This window comes from Pyxicephalus adspersus, chromosome 10 (assembly GCF_032062135.1).
Source record: "Pyxicephalus adspersus chromosome 10, UCB_Pads_2.0, whole genome shotgun sequence".
Classification (NCBI taxonomy): domain Eukaryota; kingdom Metazoa; phylum Chordata; class Amphibia; order Anura; family Pyxicephalidae; genus Pyxicephalus; species Pyxicephalus adspersus.
In genome coordinates, this window is record NC_092867.1 from 18,315,896 (window position 1) to 18,340,618 (window position 24,723).

The window sequence follows — 24,723 nt, forward strand, 5'->3', positions numbered from 1 at the left end:
ATTCTGCTTAAGGCAAAGTGTACAACTAAATTGTACTGCTGCTAATACAAATAGCAATATAAAATGAGAGCTCATTGGTGTATATAAAGGTAAGACTTCAACTTCTCCACAACTTCTCCACATATACAGCCCACATTAGAACATGCTGTTCTGATGTATATGAGGAATAAGTATGAATAAGAAAACTATTACTGAAACATGTTCAATGCATTCTCTATGTATGTGCTGGAATTCTTTGCATTATTACCATTTTGAAGCAGGCAAAGCAATGGGGCAACATCCATAGGACTGAAAAAAGGAACAAAGCAATAGAAAAACACAAAAAAGAAAAGTTAAAACTAAACAGAAACATATAATTTATATTAAAAAAATCATACAATGCTACATAACCATTAAATACACTCTTATGAAGGTTACATGAATATTATTTTCATACCATAGCACAAAGTGTTCTGATTTGCTCTGTATGCTGTTAACCAAAGTCCATAAATTGCACAAACAATGACTAAATACAAGTTTGAGTTACTCCATTCCTGCCAAGAGGATCAAACTACATAAACACTGTGGCTTGGTGTGAGCACATGGTTCTAAGTAAATGACTCCTGTACAATGTAGACAAAATAATCAATTGCACCTTTAACTAAATTTACAGTAATACTTAATTCAGTATTTGTCTTTTCAGTCTTCTCATTACAAATAGCAATAATAATACTGATATAAAAAATTGAACTTCTCTGAAAATCCTTCAAATACAAAATATTTTACAAAGCTTGCCAAAGCAGGTTCACGTATATAAAGTGCTTTTCATTGTCCCTTGTCATAAAAATGGAATTTGCCGTATGTAGCGCGTTCCACCCATGTATGGGCAGAACTCACTGAGAATGATTCAGACCAGATCCGTCGTTGGAAATTCAGTAATAATCCGAATCCTCGTCTGCGTCTTCTTCTTGTAAGGGGTTGCGGAATTTAGGCAGAGGCAATCCAGTTATGTTCACTTGTTCTAAAGCACACAAAAAAGTAAACAAAGTGAATCCATAAATTAATAAATATAAATTCCATACTTTGGAATAGCAATGTTAACAAAAACAGCAGGGAAAGTAATGTACTCTGCAGGCAGCTAGTCACTTGTTCATGACACCGTTGGGTGCATTTGCTCTTTTGTATTCTATTTATTCAACATTGACCTTTAACAACTGTCTAGTTTGTCTAGTTGTTATAAAGAATGAAAAGAAAGCCAGGGTGTTTCAATTGCGGTAAAATGTATTAGATAAACAATTTCAAAAAGAAAGAAGGATTGACTTTTATGCATACAGTCTCAATATTTACAAAGGCACTGAATCTCCTCACCAAAGACATCTTAGAGGGAGGAAAAAAGCAAGACCGTGCACTAGACAATACATTCCTGCTGGAATTTTTATATATAGGTAAATAGAAATCTTGTGTTCCGACGTGTTTTGCCTACTTAAGGGACTTTCGCCTTCCTCAGGAGACTTGGTAAAACACTTGGTCTCGGTTGTTCCTGTAAGTGACCCTGGTTGGAGATGTCAAAGGTTCACAAATCTTTTAATCCTTTAGCACCCTTTTAATCAAGGCTTTTAAAGTAACCAAAAAACTTTCTTTACCTTCACTGATTGAACCAAATCCTCTTATATATATGTTGCAAATGCAGTGGCCAACATAGCTAACAGTGGGCTCCTGTGTAGAATTGATATGGGGCTCCCTAGAGGAGGACACAGGGCCTTCGTACGGTGGCACACTTTGCACCTCCCTATGTCTGTCCGTGGTCAAATTATCCACTCCGAAATACTACAGCTCACAGTAGATAAGTTTTAATAACAGAGGCAGTGCTGCCAATCCACGAAAAAGTGGACAGGACAAGGTTTGGCCAACTTCAGATTGACAAGCTACAAACCTGTGAATCAGAAGTGATAATGGTGAAAGCCTCACCCCTAGAACACTGTAAGCAGGTACAGCCTACACGAGAGTGGCAACTATGCTTTGAATTCAGGAACAGTACAACATTGTTGCCGAGAAGCTTCATTTGGTTGGTCAAAAAGCAACAAGTATTTGTGAGACTTTGTAGGAGGACCACATAAAAACTGTAAATGCAGCTTAATTTCTCTTGTAATGGAAGACTAACATTCTTGTTTAAACATTCATTTTTGTTTGTTTGTTTTTAGAAAAAATGCATCTTACCTGGTGTTAGAACAGTGAGTGTTGCTGTTGCCATAACTTCTCCAACTTTGTTTTTAGCAAAACAACGATATGTCCCCTCATCGGTAACACGGACTGATTGTATCTGAAGCCACCCCGTCACTTCAAACTTTTGAGGGCCTCCTCTGAACTACAGAGATAAAAAAATAGATATTAAAGATACGCTCACTATAATTCATAAAAAAAAGGCGTTCTGAGAAAAGTTTGAAGCCACCCCGTCACTTCAAACTTTTGAGGGCCTCCTCTGAACTACAGAGATAAAAAAATAGATATTAAAGATACGCTCACTATAATTCATAAAAAAAAGGCGTTCTGAGAAATTTAAATGTGTTTTCTTCGATACTTTTTCCAGATGGATTAAACTCTGAATAAATCACATATCATACAGTCTATTGTACAACACCACTGAAGCCATCAAAAACGTCATGAATGTCCTAATGAGAACCAAATGCTTTTAGTAGGTCCCAAACATGTAAGTGAGGAGGACGATATTTCTGCTAATTCATGAACTCACATCACTATAAAACAAATTTATGACAGATAAATCTGCTGATTCCAAGCACTGCTTGTCTGTATTGGCCCAAGCCCACATTATGCTTATGCCAGGGAATTTCTATTGTTATCAGCTTATTTTTTATTACTTATTTTATTATCACTTCTTATTTTAAATGGCTGTACTTTTTGTTACGAATTGTAAATTCTTAACCTTATGAACCTTGAACTTATAGGCTTTTTAGCCCTATGGAGCCTTTTGGATCCATAACACAAGCAACTCTTTGTGTTCTATTTTTAAAACTGGGAATATGACATTCCCTTGTGGGAATATTATACTGCTATTGAAATCATGGACCTGGAAGATTTCCATGAATGTTTGAGAAAATGTCCAATTCCCTGTTTGACAAATTGACCCCCTTGACTCACCATACCATTTCCTAACCACCATATACCACATTTGTTGAAAGTGGATAAAAAGTTAAGCACTGCACAAAGAACTTGTTTCAAAGGCAACTTGTCATTTGATAAAAGACGGTACTCACTCTACAAGTAAAGTTGTTTTATTTTAACACTTATCAGTCAACCAGACATTGCACCATCAGTGTAGTAAATGTCGGAGGAATAAAAAGCCAATCCATAGCAATTATGTACAACTAAACCTAGAGCAAGACAGGAAATGGCTAAAAGAGGCTGAAGAAGGAAAGCAACACTGAGAATAAAGAAGGATGAAAAAAGTAAAAGAAAAGGATATTTTAAGAAAAAATAAAACATGCCAAAATAATAATCAATTTGGGGTTTAGATCTGCTATATGGTAGGTCTTTGGATCACTCACTTTTTTGAAAAAAACTAAACAGGGTTGCAATTTACCCCCTTACACTGTCAAAAACAAATTTTTGTATAATGATAACATAGAAAAGCTCATTCCCAGTTCTTTACTAAGTGAATTTTGGCAGCTGAACATTGTCAGTCATTTGGAATTATTTTAACCACATAAAATTATTATCAGACCGGTTTGAACAGCGATTGTGAGTATAAATGGTTTATCATTTGTTTGGACAGCAAAATGGCAGCTCGGAAACCTTTTCTATTCCAATTAACATCAACTCACCCCTCTGCCTCATAAAGCAGTTACAGCAATCCAACAGAAATGACTTCTGCTTTACATTTGTAAACTGGAAATAAAGTATGGCATAGCATCCAATAATATCCTGAATTCCAACTTTGCCCATATGTATTCTAAACGCCTTATATCATCTATATTATAAAGGACAGCAGTACTAGGGGCAGCAATATTGCAATGATTGTGATCCATTCACAGGGAGATGTACATGTGAAAAATAAGAATTTTCTTCTTACTGTCATTTTATTATTTTTTAAATATTATTATTATACAGGATTTATAAAGCACCAACATATTATGCAGCGCTGTAGATTAAATAGGGACAGACAGATACAGACAGTGACAAACTAAGAGCCTTTCTGTTTTCCCTGCAAATAGAAGCTTATTTCTCCATACATTGTGGAAACATCCCCACAGCAGAATTCAGAAGGTTCAGCATACTTCAAGCCAGCTCTGTCATTCTATTCAGGATTCTGTTCTTAGTAATACCATTTTGGTAAATCTGTAGTGGTGAAATTGTGACTTAAGTTCCACTTTAATCCAAGTCTGTTAATGACAGAATTCTCCCCACATACTCCAACATATGAAATTTAAAAAAATTGTCACAATGTTTTGTGTTCATGTTTTATGGCCCTGGCACTTGCCCATAACCACAAAATCCTGTCTAGGAACTTGTTATTTCTTTGAACTGAACCCTCAGTTTTCCATATGATTCCAGTGGCCTGGAGTCAACCCAACAGACCAAACTGCAGTTTTGAAAATCTTTTCCACACTAGAAGTACCAGGAAACATATTATTGCTTCTTGTCCTGACCTAACTTGGAAATAAGCCACTTTTAGTCCAGAAGTTTAAAATGAGCTAAACGTAAAAAGAAAAGAAATGCAGAATTGCTATTTATTTCTTGCCATGTTTAAAAGACAATTGTATACTTATAGAATGAAAAACATTGCAATGGACTATCATTACAATGATTTCATTTTCAGTTCTTTTCATCCTTTTCTTTGTCACTCTTTGGAACCCCTTTTTACCATCTGACTGTACAATTGGTGATATCAGGTAAAAGTAGCTGAGTAGCTTATGGTGATGGATCTCAATTGCAAAATGTTATTTTGCTAAGCAATTCCAACCAAACTGAATACTGCAATTAAAGTGACAAACAGAGTGTTAAACTACTAGTTTTAAATTACTAATTACTATCCACTAATGTGTCCTGACCTTCACACCTACATGATACGGCTAAAAATAGTGGTCTCCTTGCATATTAATACATTCAGATGTTTCCAGTCAAGGGCACTGATAATGCTACAGTATATATAGCTCTTCCAGACCAGGGGTGTCAAACTCTGGCTCGGGGGCCAAATCTGGCCCCCAAAGGAATCCTAAATATGAACTGCAGCTGGCCCGCCGCTGCATTCACACAGCGCTGCTACTACAATTCCCGGCATCACTCGCGTCTATAGACCAGCGGGCTCTCAGCCTATGCGTGGCCCTGTATTGGACTGTTTTATAGGCGCAAATAATGCTGGGAATTTTAGTAGCGGCGCTATTTCAATAAAGGGTGAGTTTTAGCTGCGGGCCACTCATAAGATTTAGCGCCGCATTGGCCACGTCTGGCATTTCCAGCACTCCCCCTCAGCTGTACTTTTCTTTGCTACTCCAAGGCATGGACTTGAATCGTTGGATTTTCATTTAAGGATATTATTTTTAATATTGTTAGCCTGTGCTAAAAGGTTACTATTGAAATTTAACTCAGAAGGCTACAAATAGCCTTTTTCTAATTTAAGCTTGTTCCAGATTGAATGTGAAGCAAAACCTCTTTGTTTCCATATGAAAAGGATTTGAATCTAATGAGAAGGAAAAATGTCCCCAACTTTTTCAATACATTTCAAAGTTGGCCCGTGACTTTAAGTTTTTAATTTTGGCCCTCTGTGTATTTGAGTTTGACACCCCTGTTCTAGACACTTAACCCTACGACAATGGTTTGAGTAAGGATCTTTTATGTTCCAGCATGACCACGGCCCTGCACACCAAGTCAGGCCCATATAGACATACTTTGACCAAAGTGGTGTTCAGAAACTTAGGTTGCCTGCACAGACTCCTGTGGAAAAGCCAACTATGAATAACACAGTAGTATGTGATTCACAAATGTATAGTCCTCTTAGCTGAATAGGCACAAGTTTCAACAGACACACTGAGAAAAGACTTCCCAGAAACATGGAGGCTGGTGTCTGTGTGCAGGGGGGTATTCCATAATAATGCCCATGGTCTTGGATGAATGTCCAAATCATTGTGATGACTTTTAGAGATATTTTTCTAGAATTCCAGTGGGATAATCTAAATCACTAACGTCATTACTAGGGAGTAAATCTACTGCTGCTGAATGTTTAATCTTATTATTTATTATTAGGTAGCAGAAAAACGAGACTCAATAACCTGTCCTAAAAATTCAACATTTGTGAAGGGCTTAGAACTCCAAAAGAGTCGTCGGAAGCCATGTGTGTTTATCATGAGCCATGAGAGTTACCCACATCGTATTACTTTTTATTATCCAGACTCTTTTCTCTACCAATATAAAAAACTCTAAAACATAATCATTTATTTCAGGAGAATCTTTTTTGAACACATAAACATAACTTGACTTATCCTATTGTGGTGGGCAAGTCAGTAAGCAGCTAGACTGTACTGGGCTCTCTATATTGTAGGGCCCCTTTGCAGGTCTGCTATGGCCTCTGCACCATTGTCACATGAGCAGATACACCAACATATACTACATTACAAACTCCAAAATACAGCATAATAATGTAGGAGAATACCCTGTGCTGCAGTTGGATAGCATTTGATAGCAGGCAAAATAGCTTACCATTTACCCTTACAAAAGATTTTGTAAACCAGCTGGAAATAAATAAAAAATGCAAGACAGACATTTTAAAGACCAAGGGCTTAGACTAGGGCTGCCAGATTGCCCTCATTAGTTTACAGTTATCAGTCATTTTAAAGGAAATGGTTATCCCCGATTTCCTCGTTCCCAAAAATGAAAAGAAACAATAAACTGCAGCCTTAATAGAAGAGACCTACGGAGGATTCATAAGACGTTATGTATAAATCTTTGTTTGGATGCTGTAAGCCAAGTCCTCTCTTCCTCCCATAAACCCTATACCTCATTTTGAAAAATGTTTTCAACCCCAACTGGGAATTATGATTCAATGAGTAACAATTTTGCCTGTTATTGCTATTGATGTAAAACCTCTTCTGCTAAATCATCCCTTCTAAGAAAATCTGCAATCAACTGTAATTAGATACTACAGTGAATAATTGCAATAATTTAGGTTTGCCTTTAATATGTACAAGATGACATTGGGAAATCGTAGATACGTCAACCACATACTTAATTGTATTATTTTTTATAGCATTTAGCAGACCCTTAACACAAACCCCTGCCTACTGGACCTAGCTTCTGCTCCTATCAGCCTTTATCAGACATTATTCATCTTTTTCTCATTCTGTAATAGGTAGATCAAAGACACAACTGGTAAAAAATACAAATAGTTAAATGAGACATACACAATGGGCCTGATTATTAAAGCTCTCCAAGAGAGGGTACACATTCATCAGTGAAGCTGAAATGGATCTGGTTCAGGATTTAAAACATTAGCTAGCAAATAGCAAATGACTTTAAACAAATCCATTCCAGGTTTGCTGGATCACCCAGCTTCACTAATAAAAGTGTATTCTTTCCAGCCTTGGAGAGCTTTAATAAATCAGGCCCAATGTGCCAGCCTATCATTCAGGCTATTATACCCACAGTAGAAAGGATAAGGATGTGTGTGCTGCCCACTATGCTAAACTTCTCCTTTTATCCCTGGGAGAAGCTTTAGTAAAACATTATAAAATGGATATCATTTTGTAAAACCCTATTTTTCTCCCGGTGACTTTATTGGTCTTTGGTACTGAACCTATCTGCATTAATATGGTATACATAATATATTTATATGGGATTTCAGTTCATTTTCACTGTCCCTACATACATTGTAGCTGCATTATTTTCTAATGCTGAAATCAAATCAACAAAATTATATTCATGGTAATGTTTTCTGTCAAAAAATCAAGACGCTAGCAAACATGGACTTTACCATGTCTTCTTTTCAATGGCCTCACAAGTCTTACAGCTGAATCAGTTAGTAAGTGTGCACCCCCAAAATAAACAGAATGTAAAAATGGAAATATAAGATGAAAATCAACATGGGTTACAATATAAAAAGTCCACATACAATATTCTATATGGTTGCTGCATACCTTATAATAAGGCTCACTAGGTCATTTGATATTCTACATACAGTAGCTTTTCCCAGTGCGGCCTTTTCATCCCAGTCAAACATAAAGAAAGATCTCTCGTGGAGAATCAGGGAAATCATCAGTAACAGTGTACAGGACAATGTATTCATCATTTCAGATATACTGTAATACACCAGTATTCCTAGACAGACAAGAAATCCCTAAGTATAAGCAATGGAGCCCACTTCATAAAGTCTTCATTGTGCTGTTAATGATTAAGTATCATCGATTAAACCTTTTCCATGTGAGCTCCAGAGGCAAAACATTCAAGTAGACATTTTCTACCATAAATTGCATACCTAAGAGGAGAAATCTAAATTTTCCATCTGTGATTTTATAGTTATATATATATGCAATTTGTAAAATTTTCATGACAGTAGAGCTTTCCTTGCATAAGCACATGTAGGGACATTTATTTTTACTTAGGTTTTAGTTATTTTGTATTCTTTGTTGTTACTTTTTTGCATTTTTGCGTAAATGAAAAGTTCAAAAAGCTAGCTCTAAAGCCCAACTATTTCAGTGCAATTTTTTTGATTGATGTATAATATTATGGATATTAATTTTACAAATTGAAGTCTTACATTGTGTTCCCTGCTTAATGGGTGTAGTTCCACCCTCTAGTTTCCCCAGAACCTTGTATCTATGTTAAATTAAAGGGGTCCTTTAAATCTGTTAATTCCCACATTAGTTCTATAGGGCTAAGAATTGATACAGAAAATGTATGATACTAGATGTGCTGATATTTGGTGAGCCTTGTCTAATACTGACTCTGTTAGCATTGCCATTTATATAACTATATACAAAACTCTACCATTTTCTGGCTGCATCCATGAGCTAGTAATCTCCCAGTACTCCACAGCAATGGAGACGTAATCTAGACGAAGATTTATTACATTTCAATGTTTTCTCTGTTTTAGTTACTTAGCCTTTTATGTTAAATTTGGAAGTGTAGATATAAGAAAACCTAATTAAACAAGATTATAGTTTGACATTTAAATACCTGGACTGAAATGTGAGGATCATCTCCTGGAAGCAGCATCTCAGAACCTTCCTTCTTCCATTCAATAGATGCCATTGGATAGGCAAAGACTTCACAGCCAAATATAGCGTCTTGCCCAGTAACATTCCAGTTGTCATAGGGTGGGGTAAGGATTTGTGGTGCTGCAGAAAAGTTACAGAATATTTTTAGGATTTGGCAAGAAGAATTTCCTGTACAGTGGTAGTAAATAACCTTTCCTGTAAGGCTGGTCTCTGTAATGTTATGTGAGTTTTTTTGGATTGCATGTTAGCCTACAATAGTTGGCAGCTACTACCTAGAAAACTAAGCAAACACAGTGTAAGCAGTTACCATCAGTGTTAGTCCAGTGCCAGGTCACCCAGGGTTGTCAGTCTATTATATAATGATGCATAAATGATTATTTGGGCAACCATTTGCTGAGGTATCAGATTTTGGATCCGCATTTTACCTTTGGCTATTATGACCATTACAGTTACATGGCATAAATATAGTTATGGCAGCACACAAAGCAGCTATGAAGCTGGGATTGGAGCTTTCTTGCTACATCTGAGCAAATTGCCCCAGGTCCTAAAATCTTATGTGCTCCAAAAGATTAGTTGATGCTGAAAAATACTTTTTAGTGACTGAGTAGTTATAGAATAATAAAGTGAAACTTAATTTTTATTTATTTCCTGCTCTTCTATCTATTTCTCATACCCTGCACTTCCCACATTGGTACATAGTAGTGTTCGGTGTTGACAGCTATGATGATACCAATCTGTACATGTTATGCTGATGTCACTGACATGTATGGTCTTTTCAGAAAAGGAACCTTGACTTCTGGAAACATGTACAGATATTTTACATGTATTCACCCTATTGTTCTAGATTTATTAGATAGATGATATCATAATATAAGTAATTACAAACTGTTGAAAAGAAAACTGAGAGATTACTGAATATTTTGGAGTTGACCATCAAGCCTTCAAGTACCTTAGCACCCACCCTCCCTATTGTTGTCTTTCACCCTCACCCCCTCCCCACATTTTCCTTTTATTTTCAGGTTATCACAGCTTTATTGGAGTTTTTCCACCTTGCCAACTGACATTGGTTCGGCTTTAAGCCCTATGAGAATATGGTCTGACTGAAGACATGGCTGGAACTTATGGTGAAGACAAATTGGGTGCTTATAGTATTGCTTTGGTTGGCACAAAGTTATGGTTGTTAAAGAAATACAAAATAGAATATGGCTTGGTGTTTTTTGTAGAAAGGGGACTGGGACACGATGGAATGAACAACAGTGTACACTCATGCAAACCCATAATATGAACCATAGTTGTTTATTCCTGCACTGAGTGGTGCACCTGCATTACATGTCCCAGGGAATGGAGAAGTGGAATGTAGGGGTTCCCTATTCATGCTGCCCTGAGTCTCCCAAGTTCCTTTTCCTTTAAAGTATTATGTAATAAGACAAGCAGTGAGACCAGTAAATTCCTATACCGGCATGTATGTAGTAGGGCCATCTCCCTGCCTCATCGGCAGGTGGGGAAAGAGTGAAAGGGGGTCAAAGATAAATGGAGGTATGGCAGGTAATCCAACCCTTCCTGCTGAATGGGCATGAGGAGGTGTATGTAGAAGAGGGGCACAATTTCAATGTTCAAACCTCTGGCTGTACAAGTGCTACATTCAACCCTGCATGCTCTTGGTCATTTGCGTTAGTATATCAGGCCCATTGCAAAATATGTGTCCTTCTTAGCCATTTATATGTTCACATGTGCATGGCTGAATCCTGACTCAAGCTTACTTCTGGCCTCACTAATGTCAGTAAAATTGAAAATGCAGCCTGGAGAAAGTGCTAGGAATTTACAATTCTACATCTGCAAGCGATTATAATGATAGGTATATGTGGATTTTTTTCTATTTTTATACTCTACAGACACCAGGTATTTCATACTGAAAGCAGAAATCACTATTTCCCCTATTATATGAAATATGTGGTCTAGATTCACTGTATATTTTACACATACTTTACAAATGCTTTGAGCAGTTGATTGACAAGCAGCTACTGTTTGGAATTCCACATTCTATATAATTCCTACAGGAAACCTGAACAAAGTAGAGTTTTGTGAGGTGTGATCTGTTACTAATTATGTGTAAGGGTGAACAGTGATAGATAATAAAAAGCAATATATATGTGTGCCGCCATAAATTAATCAGTGTTTTCGTTTGGTCGGCAGTTAGTAAAATGGTTTTACTCTGGAGGATAATCCACATGAAAACTGGTGCTCTTTTTAAAAGGACCCTAAATCTAATGAACAATTTTGCATGAAGGAGATTTTTCTTGTAAAATTTCGGACGTTGCCTTGCCTATGTCTTGTGCAAGGGAATATATAGACTGGATAAAAGGTTATATTACGTCTCTGTACAGTTTATGGACTCTTCAATTTATGTCACTTCGCAGTGATGGCATTCTGAACTCTTAATAAATCTAGTGCTCGGACAAGGTCAGTAGCCATGGAGGTGTTTTTTTTAATCATGACTTTTTAGGTTTACTGGCCTTTCAAGAATACTTGTCATGAAAAGAAGTTATGGGTTGTCATTGCTGATTGGAAAGAACCAACCTGGAAAGAAATGCTGCTAAACATATCTTTTTGCTTTGTTTCAGCATTCCTGTGACCCCCTTTCTTCCCCCATACTGATAATGCATCTATGCCACATGTGGGGTCTAATCGGAGAATGCCTCTAATATTGGTGAGATCAGCATCATCTATAGAGCTCCCTCCATTAAAATGTTTTTATATAAAATATATTGCCATTTCCATGTGACCTGTGTATGGGTAGTTCAAAATGGCAGATGGTATTTTTTGTTTTTGCATCAGATGATCTGGATACTTACACAATCAGAAGCAACAAAACAAACTGCTGCTTTCCCACAAATGAATAAAGCAAGACTTTTTTCATATATGGCTGTAGCATACTATATTAAGAAACGTACTCAACAGGCATGCCATGCATTGGCACAGCATCCTGTAGTCCCATACTGGTATTATGCATGTGACGCTGACAACAGTAGAACTGATTAGGAACCTATGGGTAGCGTTATCACTCCAGTGCAGGAAGAAGTTCTAAACACTGGCAGAGTTGAACGTTACTTTTGTGTGTTAAGTATAATTGAAAAATTGCTTGCAATGCCAGAAAATAATAACCAAAAGGCAAATTATTTTAAAGCCAAATAAGTAAGCATGATTATTCAGCAAGGCATTGATCTGATTCCTCATTAATTGTCTTGCTTGGCTTTCCAGTTCCATGATTTTATCTTTGCTCAGTTCAGTATTTCTAAACAAATTGACAAACTGTTACTTGCATTTAAGCAGGCAACTGCACGTCTATGGTAAACAAATCATGACAGTGTTTACTATACCTGATTCGCATGGCCCTTCATGTACAACAGTTAGATTTCTCTCTGGCTGAGCATTGGACATCTCCTGGAATTTACACAGCTGAGGATAGGTCTTGCCGTCAGATCCACACACAGCTGTGTTAAATAAGCAGACACATTGAGGTTCCGGCACCTCTCCATGTCTCAGATCTCCCATGTCCAGCTGGCATTCTAGGTTATCTCCACACTTCCCATAGAAGTGGTTGGTGTTATCCAGATCACATATCTGTCCTTCCAAGTTGGCACATTCCAAGCAGCAGTCACAGGTGTCCCTTACCATCCCTGCAAGGCATCCTCTGGGCTGAGGACATTCCTCTGGCTTACAGTCCAAGCAGCTTTCTCCTTCCTCCAACAGTCTCTGCCAACCACGCTGTAGGTAGTCCGGGGCACTAGGTAATCCTGGGATAATCTGGAGGCAGTTCATGTACAACAAAAGGAAAAGTTCTAGGTAGATCCACGTGGCACATTTAAACATCTTCAAAAGTTATACTGGTCCATGCAGCTAAACTCCATCACTTGCAGGTCATTCACTCGAATCTTGGCATGTTCTATCAGTAATTCATTCTTTAGGATCGGTAAATCTGTGAAAAAGAGAAGTGTTTCTTTGATTTCCTGTTACAAAGGCAGTCTTTATACAGCTTTCATCCAAAAATCAGCTATACAGATGTTCCCTAAGCAGATGATTTAGGACAGCCGAACAGTTGTTTAGGAAATTGCTTGGGTCAGACAACATGCAGAGAGGCAGCTACTGGGGATGAAATAATCAGAAATAATGCATAGGAACCAAAGGAAATATATAGCTAAAGTGTCCTTTCCCAGTATAGAATAGAAACAGCTATATTGTAGGACACAGAATTTATTCACTGAAAAGTGACATTGCTATAAAATAATCCACTGTGCCTTTAGTACCTAGATATTTTATAAACAGGTAATGCAGCACAAAGGGGCATTGCAGATGTGCATAGGTATTGGATTTAATAATATTTTATATTTAAATAGTTTATATTTTTGATTTATTATTTATATTTTAATTCATATTTACTATGTTTTAAAAATCTGGTGGGCACAAGCAACCCAGCACATCTTCTATGGCTTGGATATTTTAACAACATGTTCTCCCTGCTTCTTTCAAGTTTTAGGTATTCCCACCAACCTGTCCATGTGCAAGGACATCCTTTTGCAGTAAATATATTGTAGAATTCACTGGGAAGAGGAGCAACTCATAATGCCTTCGGCAGATGGGCAAATTCAGGAACACAAGGACTGACACAATAGCATCACCTAAGCATATACGAGGGATATTACTATAAAGCGATATCTCTGTATCTCTGACAAAAAATTAAATATATGGGTGGAATCCACTGACCCTTTAAATACCATAGTGCTATCGTAATATAAGTACTGTGCAAATCACCCACAGGGGATGCAGAGAGAAGGGTTTTCCTTCACAGTTACCTGATCTGTAAGGAGATCGGTTAATTTCTTCTTCTTTACAAATCTGTGCACTTGTCCATGAATTAAGTTACCCAGACTGCATACAGTATAGGTGGCTTTAAAATTGCCAAGCATAGTACTGTACTTCTTACTGGGTTTGTTTTCATACTGAGTGTCAAGTCAGAATTCAGAAGTGTTGCTTGAACTGACAACTGTTTTCTATTAATGATTTAGGGAATCCAAGGACAGGAATACAGTTACCATGCAACATTTGTCTTTTTCAATTATTTATCACTCATTAGAGGTGACACCATAGTCAAATATCATTCTCTGATTCTGTTTGCTGTATATGAAAAGATGTATAGAATGTACAAAAGTGACTACATGCACATAAAATGACTTCCATTCCCTAAATGTTGGCTAGCCAAAGCAATGGACATGTTAAAAAACTGAGTCTGGTTCTTGTTTTTTTCCCTATTCTCAATTGGCGCTAGGACTAGTCAGCTGTGCCCCTGTCCAGTCTCCATCAAACAAAAACCTTATAGTTTCAACCTGGCTGAAAAGACATCTGCAGATGATCAGATGATGCTTGCACATCTAACCATTATCTGATGTCTGTGGCCAACCAAAAGCTAGCTACAGACTGTGGATGGCAGGTGAATTAAACATGTTCACAAAAAAATTGACGTACAAGCATGGAAGTTCACACAGGGTGAAGTTTTAGTGGATGATCTCTGTTTGTCAGCAACCTATTCCCTGTTACTAATCTGTGCCAGCCAGACCCTTGCCTTGATGACTTTGCTGCTTGTCTCATTCCTTGGTACTACACTGGTACTTGTCCAAATGCCAATTTGCTTGGCTTCTTCCTACAGTACAGTTTTGCCTTGCAGGTTGTTGGGGTATGTATTGAGTGTTGGCAACCCGGTTTCTGCCTGAATAACATCTTTGCTGCTAGAAGCTCCAGAGAAGACCAGTCTGGTACTCAAACATTGAAAGTGCAAATAAAACAGGTTGGACTTTCTGGCATTTCAAGTGAATTCTCCTAATTCCATGGTCCAAACCAATCCTGACATGACTGAGACAGGTAAGATCTTTCACAGTTCTACAGCCCACCTATCTATACCACCAAGTTGCAGGTCCTCAGGGGCTTAACTCCTTTACCAACCTAACCCAGAGATTTGCGCTCCTTGATATATCCGGCTCCAAGGCGCCACTCCACCGCCTCGGGAACATATCAAATACACAACAATCCCAAACCAACACACCTCCTATTTTTCCCACTTTACAACCTCTTTTTGGAGACCACATACCATAGATGGCTCTCCAGACCATACAATCAGCTTCTCCATTCACTGCCCCTTGAGGACCTCCTATCCCCCTTTCCCAAAACTGCTGATTACAGGGAGGGGGAGCGGGAATCTCCTTCTCTTCAGCTAAAATTCTGACCTCCTCTTTTTCTCTTCTTTCTTTTATTATCTCGTCTCCACCCACCGTTTTTTTTTTTTTTGCACCTATCCATTCTTTACCTTCCCCTTCACTTTTCATAATAACTTTTTTAACACCCACCACTGCTTGGCCTTTCCACCCAGTCATGTCGGTCCTATGCCCTTTAATTCCTGTTCTGAAGACACATCAAGATGTAAGAAAAAAATCAATGATAAGCCATTTTAGATCATTCTCATTGACACAAGTGTCCCAATTGGATACATTTCCACTTTATTCCTGTTTCAATGTCAAATAAAATTTGGGATTTTCACTCACTTCCAACCCTGTTGCCATTTATTACTTGAACAAGTAAAGATTGTGAAGCTCTAGAACAATATGGGGGTATACTCAATTCTCTAAATTGCACAGATTGCGCACTGTGATGCAGCACTTTCTTAGGAGATTTGGGATGCTTGGGTTCTCGTTGGAAGTATGCAGTTTGGAATCCATGGTAGAGTAAGTATATTTTTTAACCACCAGAACAGCTTGGATTTATTGCCTCAAATACATACCCTACAATACCATCTCATGCCGCAACCCACCCTGAACTTATTGCCCAATGTATTCCGTCCCACCAGAACGTATCAGAATATATTGTATCCTGAGCCTATTGCCTTATCTATGTACTGTTGCACCATCATTGCAAAGATACGGCACTGTCATACTACGTTGCACAAAGGCTAGGTTCTCATATAACCTTCTACAGTCTGTGGCACATTAGGACATGACCCGAGTGACATTACCACTGCAACCAATATTTAGTTTCATTCTTACTTGCAAGCTGTCTGTCTCATGTATAAAACGTTTTACAACATTTCACTGCCTTTTGTCGCCATAACAAAACCCTTACCCATAAAGGAATGCCTGTAAACTTTACCATGAGAACATGAGAAGATAGCTGTGTGGAAGACATTTCAAAAGAATTGTTTTTTTTTGTGTGGATTTGTGTATTGGGGTGCCATTTAAAATGACTTGCTCTACAACTAACCACACCCTACCATATAAATGCATTGCTTAGATTTGCATGAATGGGTTCTATGAGGGGCTTTACATTTTTAGGTAATGTGCATTGCATTTAGGTCACCCATACACTTAATTGGTTGCAAATGCATCACAAGGCAGGCAAAAAGAAGCCGGACCCTTTTTTTTTTTTACAACACTATATGTGCATTGTCATGCATTACTAATGTGCATTACTATTGTAATGCAGTACTATTGTCATACATTACTACTGTATAGTGTATTGTGGTACCATTTCCAAAAAATGATACTACAAAGCTGTGTATTGTGGAAAAACCTGCACATATTACTGTGTCCTTACCTTTTTGTTGACAGTCAGTATGAAATGATGTATTAAAAGTTTTCTAAATCTGAATATTTTGTTGCCCATATAAATCAATCAATTTCCAGTATTTATCATAGGTTTGTAACAAAGACTGAGCAATTAAAAATCTGCATTTAGATCTCTTTTTAATAATCAGGACCATATTCAGGCAGTGACAAAAGAGATCTGTACATGGGCCAACTTTGGCAAAGACATTTTATTTCTCAACAGGTTTCTAGAGTTCAACACAGAGAACTCTGGAACCATATTTGCAATATTGGCTGGCTGGCACCATTGCTGTTTGGCATCCCTTAGGTCCAGTTTCCACGTAGGATAGCCAGCAACGTGCTATACTTGGCAAGAAAGATCAGGAGGCAAGTGCAAGACTGCTCGATAGTCCCTCTTCTCTGTCCTAAACTTCCAGTCTATACAATCTGGAACCAGGAAATACCTACCATAGCACACATCTTTCATTATAGGAAATAAAAAGCAAACACACAAAATGTGCAGCGATGGAAAAAAGTATCACCAGCCCCCTTAATTAGCCAAAACGTGATTTCTTTTTTTTAATGTAGTCTAGCTGGAAAACCACTCAACTTGAAAAATGAAATGTCCACAGAGTTTATTTAAAATATTACAAAAAGTGACATGATTGGCAGACCGCTCAGGAAACTCTGAAAGTCGTCTGGTTTTAATTGATAGAGCTTCAGGTGTAAGAAAATAAAAGAACGTGCTCCAGATGCCTTAAAACAAACCACATTACTTTTTCTCCAACCTATTGAAAGCATAGAAACAGTAAAATAGAATAATATGGCATCTAGGTAATCTCATGCATAACACCATTCACATAGGGCTGTTATTAACACAACTTTCTGGAATTTATGGGATTGTAGTATCTGAACTAGCTGATGGTCTGCTGCAAGGCATTCTGATTTGGCAGGTTTTATTTGTTCTGGGTTTAAGCAAAGTGTTTTTTACATTCTTCTGGATTACATCAAGATCACAGAGTAGAGAGAACTTTACAAGTATGCTGACTTCTCTTATTCTTCTACCAAACCTTAAAGCCATGTACAGCTAACAGATCACATTCAGAACTGTTGGTGACCGACATACAGCCTGGCACAGAAGGAAAGAATAAAACATAAAAACAGACATTATCTTGGAGAATAATCTTGTTAATACCATATGTTACAAAACCTAGTGAGTGTAATAAAGATTGGGGTATAGCAATAAGTCATTAGGACAGTTTAATTAGACAAAATAACCCAATCACTTTGCAAATTACATTGTGCCCAATTCACAGTGCAATAACTAACTCACTGTAAATTGCAGTGTAACTGAACCCTATTCAGTAAGAGACTGCCAAGAACAGTAGTAATGAGAAATGTGTAGTGGCTTACTGTAAACCAAACTAAAATCAACTCTTAAATCAAACTCATCTGACTGAAAATTCTACAAAATGTGTGAGATGAATCAGATGAATCAACCAATTAGAAGCCAGCAATGCAGAACTATGATTTACAATAACCTATAGACACAAATGAGACCTGCAATGAATATCCATAACTTGTAAAAACCTATAGTAACCAATGTGAAGCCAGCCATGAAGAGCTATAACTAGCAATAACCTATAGACAACAATGAGAAGCCAGCCATGAGGAGCCATAATTTATTGCAACCAATGAGAAGCCAGCAATGCAGAGCCATAACTTACAATAACCTAAAGATAACAAAAAGGGGCCAGCAATGAAGATCCATAACTTTTAAAAACCTAATGACAACAAGGAGAAGCCAGCAATGAAGATCCATAACTTGTAAAAACCTAAAGTACCTAATGTGAAGCCAACCATGAGGAGCCATTCCTTGCGATAACTTATTGCAACCAATGAGAAGACAGCAATGAAGATCCATAACTTGAAAAAACCTATGGTAACTAATGTGAAGCCAACCATGAGGAGCCATTTCTTGCGATAACTTATAAAACCTATAAAAACCTATAGTAACCAACGTGAAGCCAGCTATTAGGAGCTATAGCTGGCAACAACCTATAGACAACAATGAGAAGCCAGCCATGAGGAGCCATAATTTATTGCAACCAATGAGAAGTGAGCAATGCAGAGCCATAACTTACAATAACCTAAAGATAACAATAAGGAGCCGGCAATGAAGATCCATAACTTTTAAAAACCTACTGGGAGCAAGAAGAAGCCAGCAATGAGGAGCCATAACTTTTAAAAACCTACAGTAACCAATGTGAAGCCAACCATGATGAGCCATAACTTGCAATAACTTACTGCAACCAATGAGAAGCCAGCAATGCAGAGTCATGACTTATAATAACCTAACGACACCAATGAGAAGCCAGAAATGAAGAGCCATAACTTGTAAAAACCTACAGTAACCAATGTCTTCACATTGGCCGTGAAGAGACAAAACGTATTGCAACCACTGAGAAGCCAGCAATGAAGATCTATAACTTGCAATAATCTATAGACAACAATGAAAAGCCAGTCATGATGAGCCCTAATTTATTGCAACCAATGAATTATATATATATATATATATATATATATGTATAAATATAGTAACCAATGTCTTCACATTCGGCATGAGGAGCCAAAATTTATTGCAACCACTGAGAAGCCAGCAATGCAGAGCCATAACTTGCATTAACCTATAGACAACAATGAAAAGCCAGTCATGATGAGCTTTAATTTATTGCAAACAATAATAATCCAGCAATCCAGAGCCATAACTTGCAATGACCTATAACAACCAACTTGCACAGACCTTACACAAGCATTCAGCAGAACTCAGAACCAACAATGTAAACTTTTGTTACATGTCATTTGTATAATGTAATGAAAGTAAAAAAATAAATATTTGGAATAGTATCAGGAATCAATATCAATGAAACAATAAACAATAGTTATTTGAAAAAGAAAAAATATTTCTATAAATTTGCTGAATACAACTATTTACACCAAAATAATAAGTAAAAACTGCTATTTGCCTTTGTGAAATCTGGCAGCACAATGATAAAAGCAGAGAATTCTCTAGGTGTTCCCTTCCTTACCTCTTGCACAGACTCTCCTAGAGCTGGTGAACTCCTGGGTGAATGATTGGCACTAGTAATGAACTATCTGTATGAAGGTTCAGGAGGGCAGCAAGTCAGCAGCCTGGTCCCAGCTGATGTGCTGAAGGGTTACAACCTCTGCAGTGGAAGGCTGCCTTCCCAATAGCCTTTATACTGCCTCCTGTTTGAATGGGAGTTAGTGATGTCAAACTGAAATGTGATTCCTGCTAAACCCTTCCCCCTATCCTCAGACTACTGTTGAGAATTTTCTCTGCTTGTGTTTCTGTCCTCCTCTCCCTATGCAGGAGAAATCCTGAATCCATATGTCACTATACATTTACAACACATGGCATTGCTGTTGTTCTTGCTGCAAGATATCTTCAGACTGTCAGCTCTGAAGCCAAGAAGTGCTGTGCCAGTAGTTTGTTCTGGCCTAACGGCCCCTGGTCGATGCGGCCTAATACCGGCCGGCAACCCGGAGCGGCATGTGGCTCTTGAGCCTCCTTGTTGTGGTTCCCTTTCCTATTTACTGCGGCCAGCATAACACTTCCACCACCTAGGTAAATAAGGAACATTCTCTCTCCTCCATATGCATTGCAGAGGAGAGGGATTCCCCTTCAGAGGGCGTTCCTGGTTGGGGGCGGGACTCCGGCCTAGTGTGCTCCTGCCTACCCCTGAAATGGCCTAGTGGCCAAATAAGTTTGCTGACCCTTGCTATAGATTATTACACATTGGTCTTGCTTGTTCTATTATTATTATTATTATTATTATTATTAAACAGGATTTATATAGCGCCAACATATTACGCAGCGCTGTACATTAAATAGGGATAGATTGAATTCCCTTGTTTCACTCTACATGGTATAAAAATTTGTATATCTTTCATTGGTTTTAGAGCCGGACACTTAAATTCTATTTTAAATATATTATAAGTGCATTTTAGGTGATCATAACTGTACCTTTGTTGTAATGGTTCACCTTTTCAAATGAATACAAGAAGATAGCAGACAAGTCCTGACTTTGTCCAATCCAGGTCTCAAAACTAGGGGGACATTTATAATTAGAATTTCCTCACAACACAACCCGCAAAAAAAGAATATTTATTACTGAAAACAATAGAACACAAAAAAGTTGATCCTTCTTTGTATGTCCTGAGCATAGTGGTGGTAGTGGTAGTCGAGGGGTTTCTTTCTGGTCGCTCCCTGGATGTTGTTTTAACTTCTTCAACATCGAGCTCATTTATATTATTTAAAAACTGGACCTAAAATGTTACTTCTGAAACAATAACCAAAGACCGTTAATGTGTGCTCAAAAATCTGCTGCTGAAATAGGACGTTTTAAGGGTCAAGAACTATGGATTGCTACCACTGTGAGGAGCGTGTTATATTACTTGTAGAATATACTGAAGATGGTGTGTGTCAGAGAAAAGAACAAAGTTTTACCATATGGAGTTGTGTGGTGAAGTCTTCTTTATGAACATTGCTTCCTGCTGTCACCAAGGCTAACTGTACCATCACAGCAATCACTGAGCAGCACTTATTCTAGTGATCTGAACATTATTTAGTCCTATACTTTAACTCCATTGCTTTTTGCTTTCACTAGAACTATTATTTCTTTGTGCTGTTGCACAGTCTGTAAAGTTCTGAAAGAGAATTGTCATTCTTATTGTTTCACTTGTTGTCTCAACCTTTATCTGCTGCCATTATGGAAAAAGTATATCTCAATGTGTTTGCATAGGTTTCCTCCCACATCTCAAAAACATGGGGTTAGGTTTATTGTTTTCCCCCCAAACTTGTATTAAAGACATATGACTATGGTAGGGTCAATAGAGCCCCTTTGAATGACAGTTATGATATGACTATGGACTTTGTAAAGTGCTGCAACAAATGTTGGCACTATATAAAAACAAGATAATAATAATATTGCTGTACATTGAAGAATTTGCATCTTGTGTTTCCCTACAAGCCTCATACAGTAAAATGTTCCCTTCCCACCGTTGTACTGTACACAATGATCCTCAGACATCTGTGGTCTTTCTATGCTATTATGATCCAAATGGCTACTTTCATATATATTTTATATTTTATATATATATATATTTTTTTCATCTCAAGTTTTTAGGTGTAAATACACTGTAAATAATCATTGGGCAACCCATAGTAAAGCATCGCAAAGTCACAAAAGAGCCAAGTTGTTGTGCTAATTAAGCATGGTTTTAAACAGCATGTTTAGTGTAGAAAGGAAATAATTCAAGCGTAATAGTGCTCTAGTATATTTTACTAGTGTCTTGCTCCAAAAGTCGCTCATGTTTTGACTGTCATAGGTTAAGCCATAAATCACACAGCAGGAAACATTCATAGCCCTGTCTCAGTTTGTTTTTATATTTAGACACACTGGCAAGAAATGGAATACAGAAAACTCATTGTGTACAATCAATCTGCTGCTAGATTACAAAAAAATTCAAGTTTTTAGGACAAAGAGCTTTTTATTAAAAAAAACTACAATCCTTCCAGACAGAAATGTAAAAAGAATACAATGGACATTGTTTTATACAGGACAGAGAACACTGATTAGCGGTAACAAATTGCTGTCAATTGGAAATGAGTTTTTTTCTTTATTTGAATCAAAAAAGGTAATGAGAAACATTTAATTGTCAATACTGTATAGTAATATGAGTAGATCAGACATAAAACAAAGATAGGTGTATGTCCATTAGCTGTCCCAAGTACCTGACCCATGGTATCAAACCCATACTGCTCTCTTTTGACCCAAGAAAGATATTTAGGACACACCAGAATCTATATATCATTTATTTGTGGGTGGTTTTAATTTACTCTAAAAAAAATCATTAGTTTGTTTAAAGCATGATTCCTTCTAGAAAAAAATCAGTGCTTACTAAGCCTATTACTTTTACCGTATACATATTTATATTTTAGACCTTCAAGTACAGTTTAGTTATATTAATTCAATTTGCACAGATTCATTCCAAATTCAACTACAAAAAATCAGACAAATATTAATGTTTGATCAGATATGTATTGGAATCTATGATTACTGAGGAATTCTTAAGTTAATTGGAAAGCTCCTAAAAATGGAACTGTCATAAAAATTACTGGGGTAGAAAGATTGGTGGGGGGCTAATGTGAAAATATACTGTGAGTGCAAAAACAGAAAAGAATGTGATTTTACAGCATTTAAAGTTAAAATGTTTTTTATTTTATATCCAGAAACTACAACCAAGGTATAATAATACAATAGGTATAGTCACTATCATACCTGGTGTATTATAGGGAAACTTTTGGCTGAGGCTTTAAAGGAAAAAATGTAACTAGTACTCCAAAATGCCTAGGCAGACTTTTTTAGCCTAAAATCTCCATGTTTACACTACATGATTCTGGTCCTCTCTCTTCACTACAGTGAATCTGAACCTTCTTGAAGTGGTGATTATATGATGCTAGAGATCTTTGCCACTTGAGTCCTCTCTTTGCTTTCTGTGGGTGGTGCTGTGTGTGATCCAAACAAGTAATTTTTCCTATCTCTATAGAGACTTTGGAGCAAACCCTTGTTGAACCTTTCATTTCAACCCTTGTTGAACCTCTCAAGTTATTCCGGAGGAAGCAGCCTAGTTCCACGAAACACATCTAATAACTCTTTTTGTGAAGGTTTCTTCTTTTGAAAACTACTTTTTTCAAAATAATTAAAAGGATTCTAAAACCACCCATGCAAATGTATTGTTTTTATAACTATATCTGGAATATTGTTTGAAGGTGTTTAAATAAATTATATTGGCTTTTTAACAATTTCTGAAATTACCCTTTGAAATTCCACTGTGTTTGAAAACCCTTTGTTTCCAAAAATTGTTCCATAATATTTTGATAGGTATGGTCACTACCATACCTATGGTTAATTATGGGGAACCTTTTGACTGAGGCTTAAATGGAAACATTGAAACTACTCTGAAAGGCAAATACTGTGATTGGGGATTGCTTTAAAGCAGTATTTCAGTGAGCAGATATCAGAAGGATTAAAGAATATTGAGAAATGTGTGTTTACTTTAATCCACTCTCTGATTAAAAATGTGGAATAGCATGTAGCCATGTTTTATGGCTTTAGGTTTTTTAATGTATTATTCCTTTAAAGGTGTGGGTTCTTCTGATTTTAAGCATGTCTGGCTATGTCTGTGCCCCTTCTTTTTTATACCAAGCCCTATGCCTTCCCTTAAAAGTGTGGTACCAATAGTTGAGGAACGACTATCAAAATGGCAGATTTTGTGATGCTAGGGGAACAACTCTTGTGATTCTGTTTGTTAACTTTGGGCAGAATGTGCCATAGAAATCATCAATAGCAATTTACCAGATTGCAAAACCAATTCCCTCACTTATTCTGACTTCCTGGAACTTGCCAACAGCAATTCAGACAGTAATAAAAATGCTTTTCTTTGGTTGAATAGAGAAAGGCTAGAACTCAGGAATGTTTCTTCATTAATTCTTTATCTTGATCAGCTGAAGCAAAGTCAGCATTTTGAGTACTCAGTAATGATTAGCAGACGTGAAACACTAAGGCCACAAATTAAACTTATATGTGATTACACATCTAATTGCATATCTTAAACTTTTTATCCCTTGGTGGTCATGGTTATTTGTCTTCCCTCTTATAAACAAATTATCCGGCTCACTGCTTTCAGGAGCAGAGTTTTGTAGTAGTTTGCTTAATAGAGCAGAACATGGATGTTGATTATAAACGTATGCTGGTACTTGCAATGTTAATATACAAGACAAATCACACAACATATTCTTCATTTTGCAT

General features: G+C 37.2%; 1 protein-coding gene across 1 annotated transcript; it reads right to left on the minus strand.

Annotated features, from left to right (window-relative positions):
- Positions 1 to 332: 332 nt before the first annotated feature.
- Positions 333 to 20,141, minus strand: KAZALD1 (Kazal type serine peptidase inhibitor domain 1). Its single transcript, XM_072424244.1, has 5 exons — positions 19,918 to 20,141; positions 12,581 to 13,179; positions 9,163 to 9,323; positions 2,197 to 2,344; positions 333 to 1,000 (listed from the first exon to the last, which is right to left on the minus strand). Exons 2-5 carry the CDS (start codon positions 13,071 to 13,073, stop codon positions 912 to 914), a joined length of 891 nt encoding a protein of 296 aa, XP_072280345.1. The 5' UTR covers positions 13,074 to 13,179; positions 19,918 to 20,141; the 3' UTR covers positions 333 to 911.
- Positions 20,142 to 24,723: the final 4,582 nt, after the last annotated feature.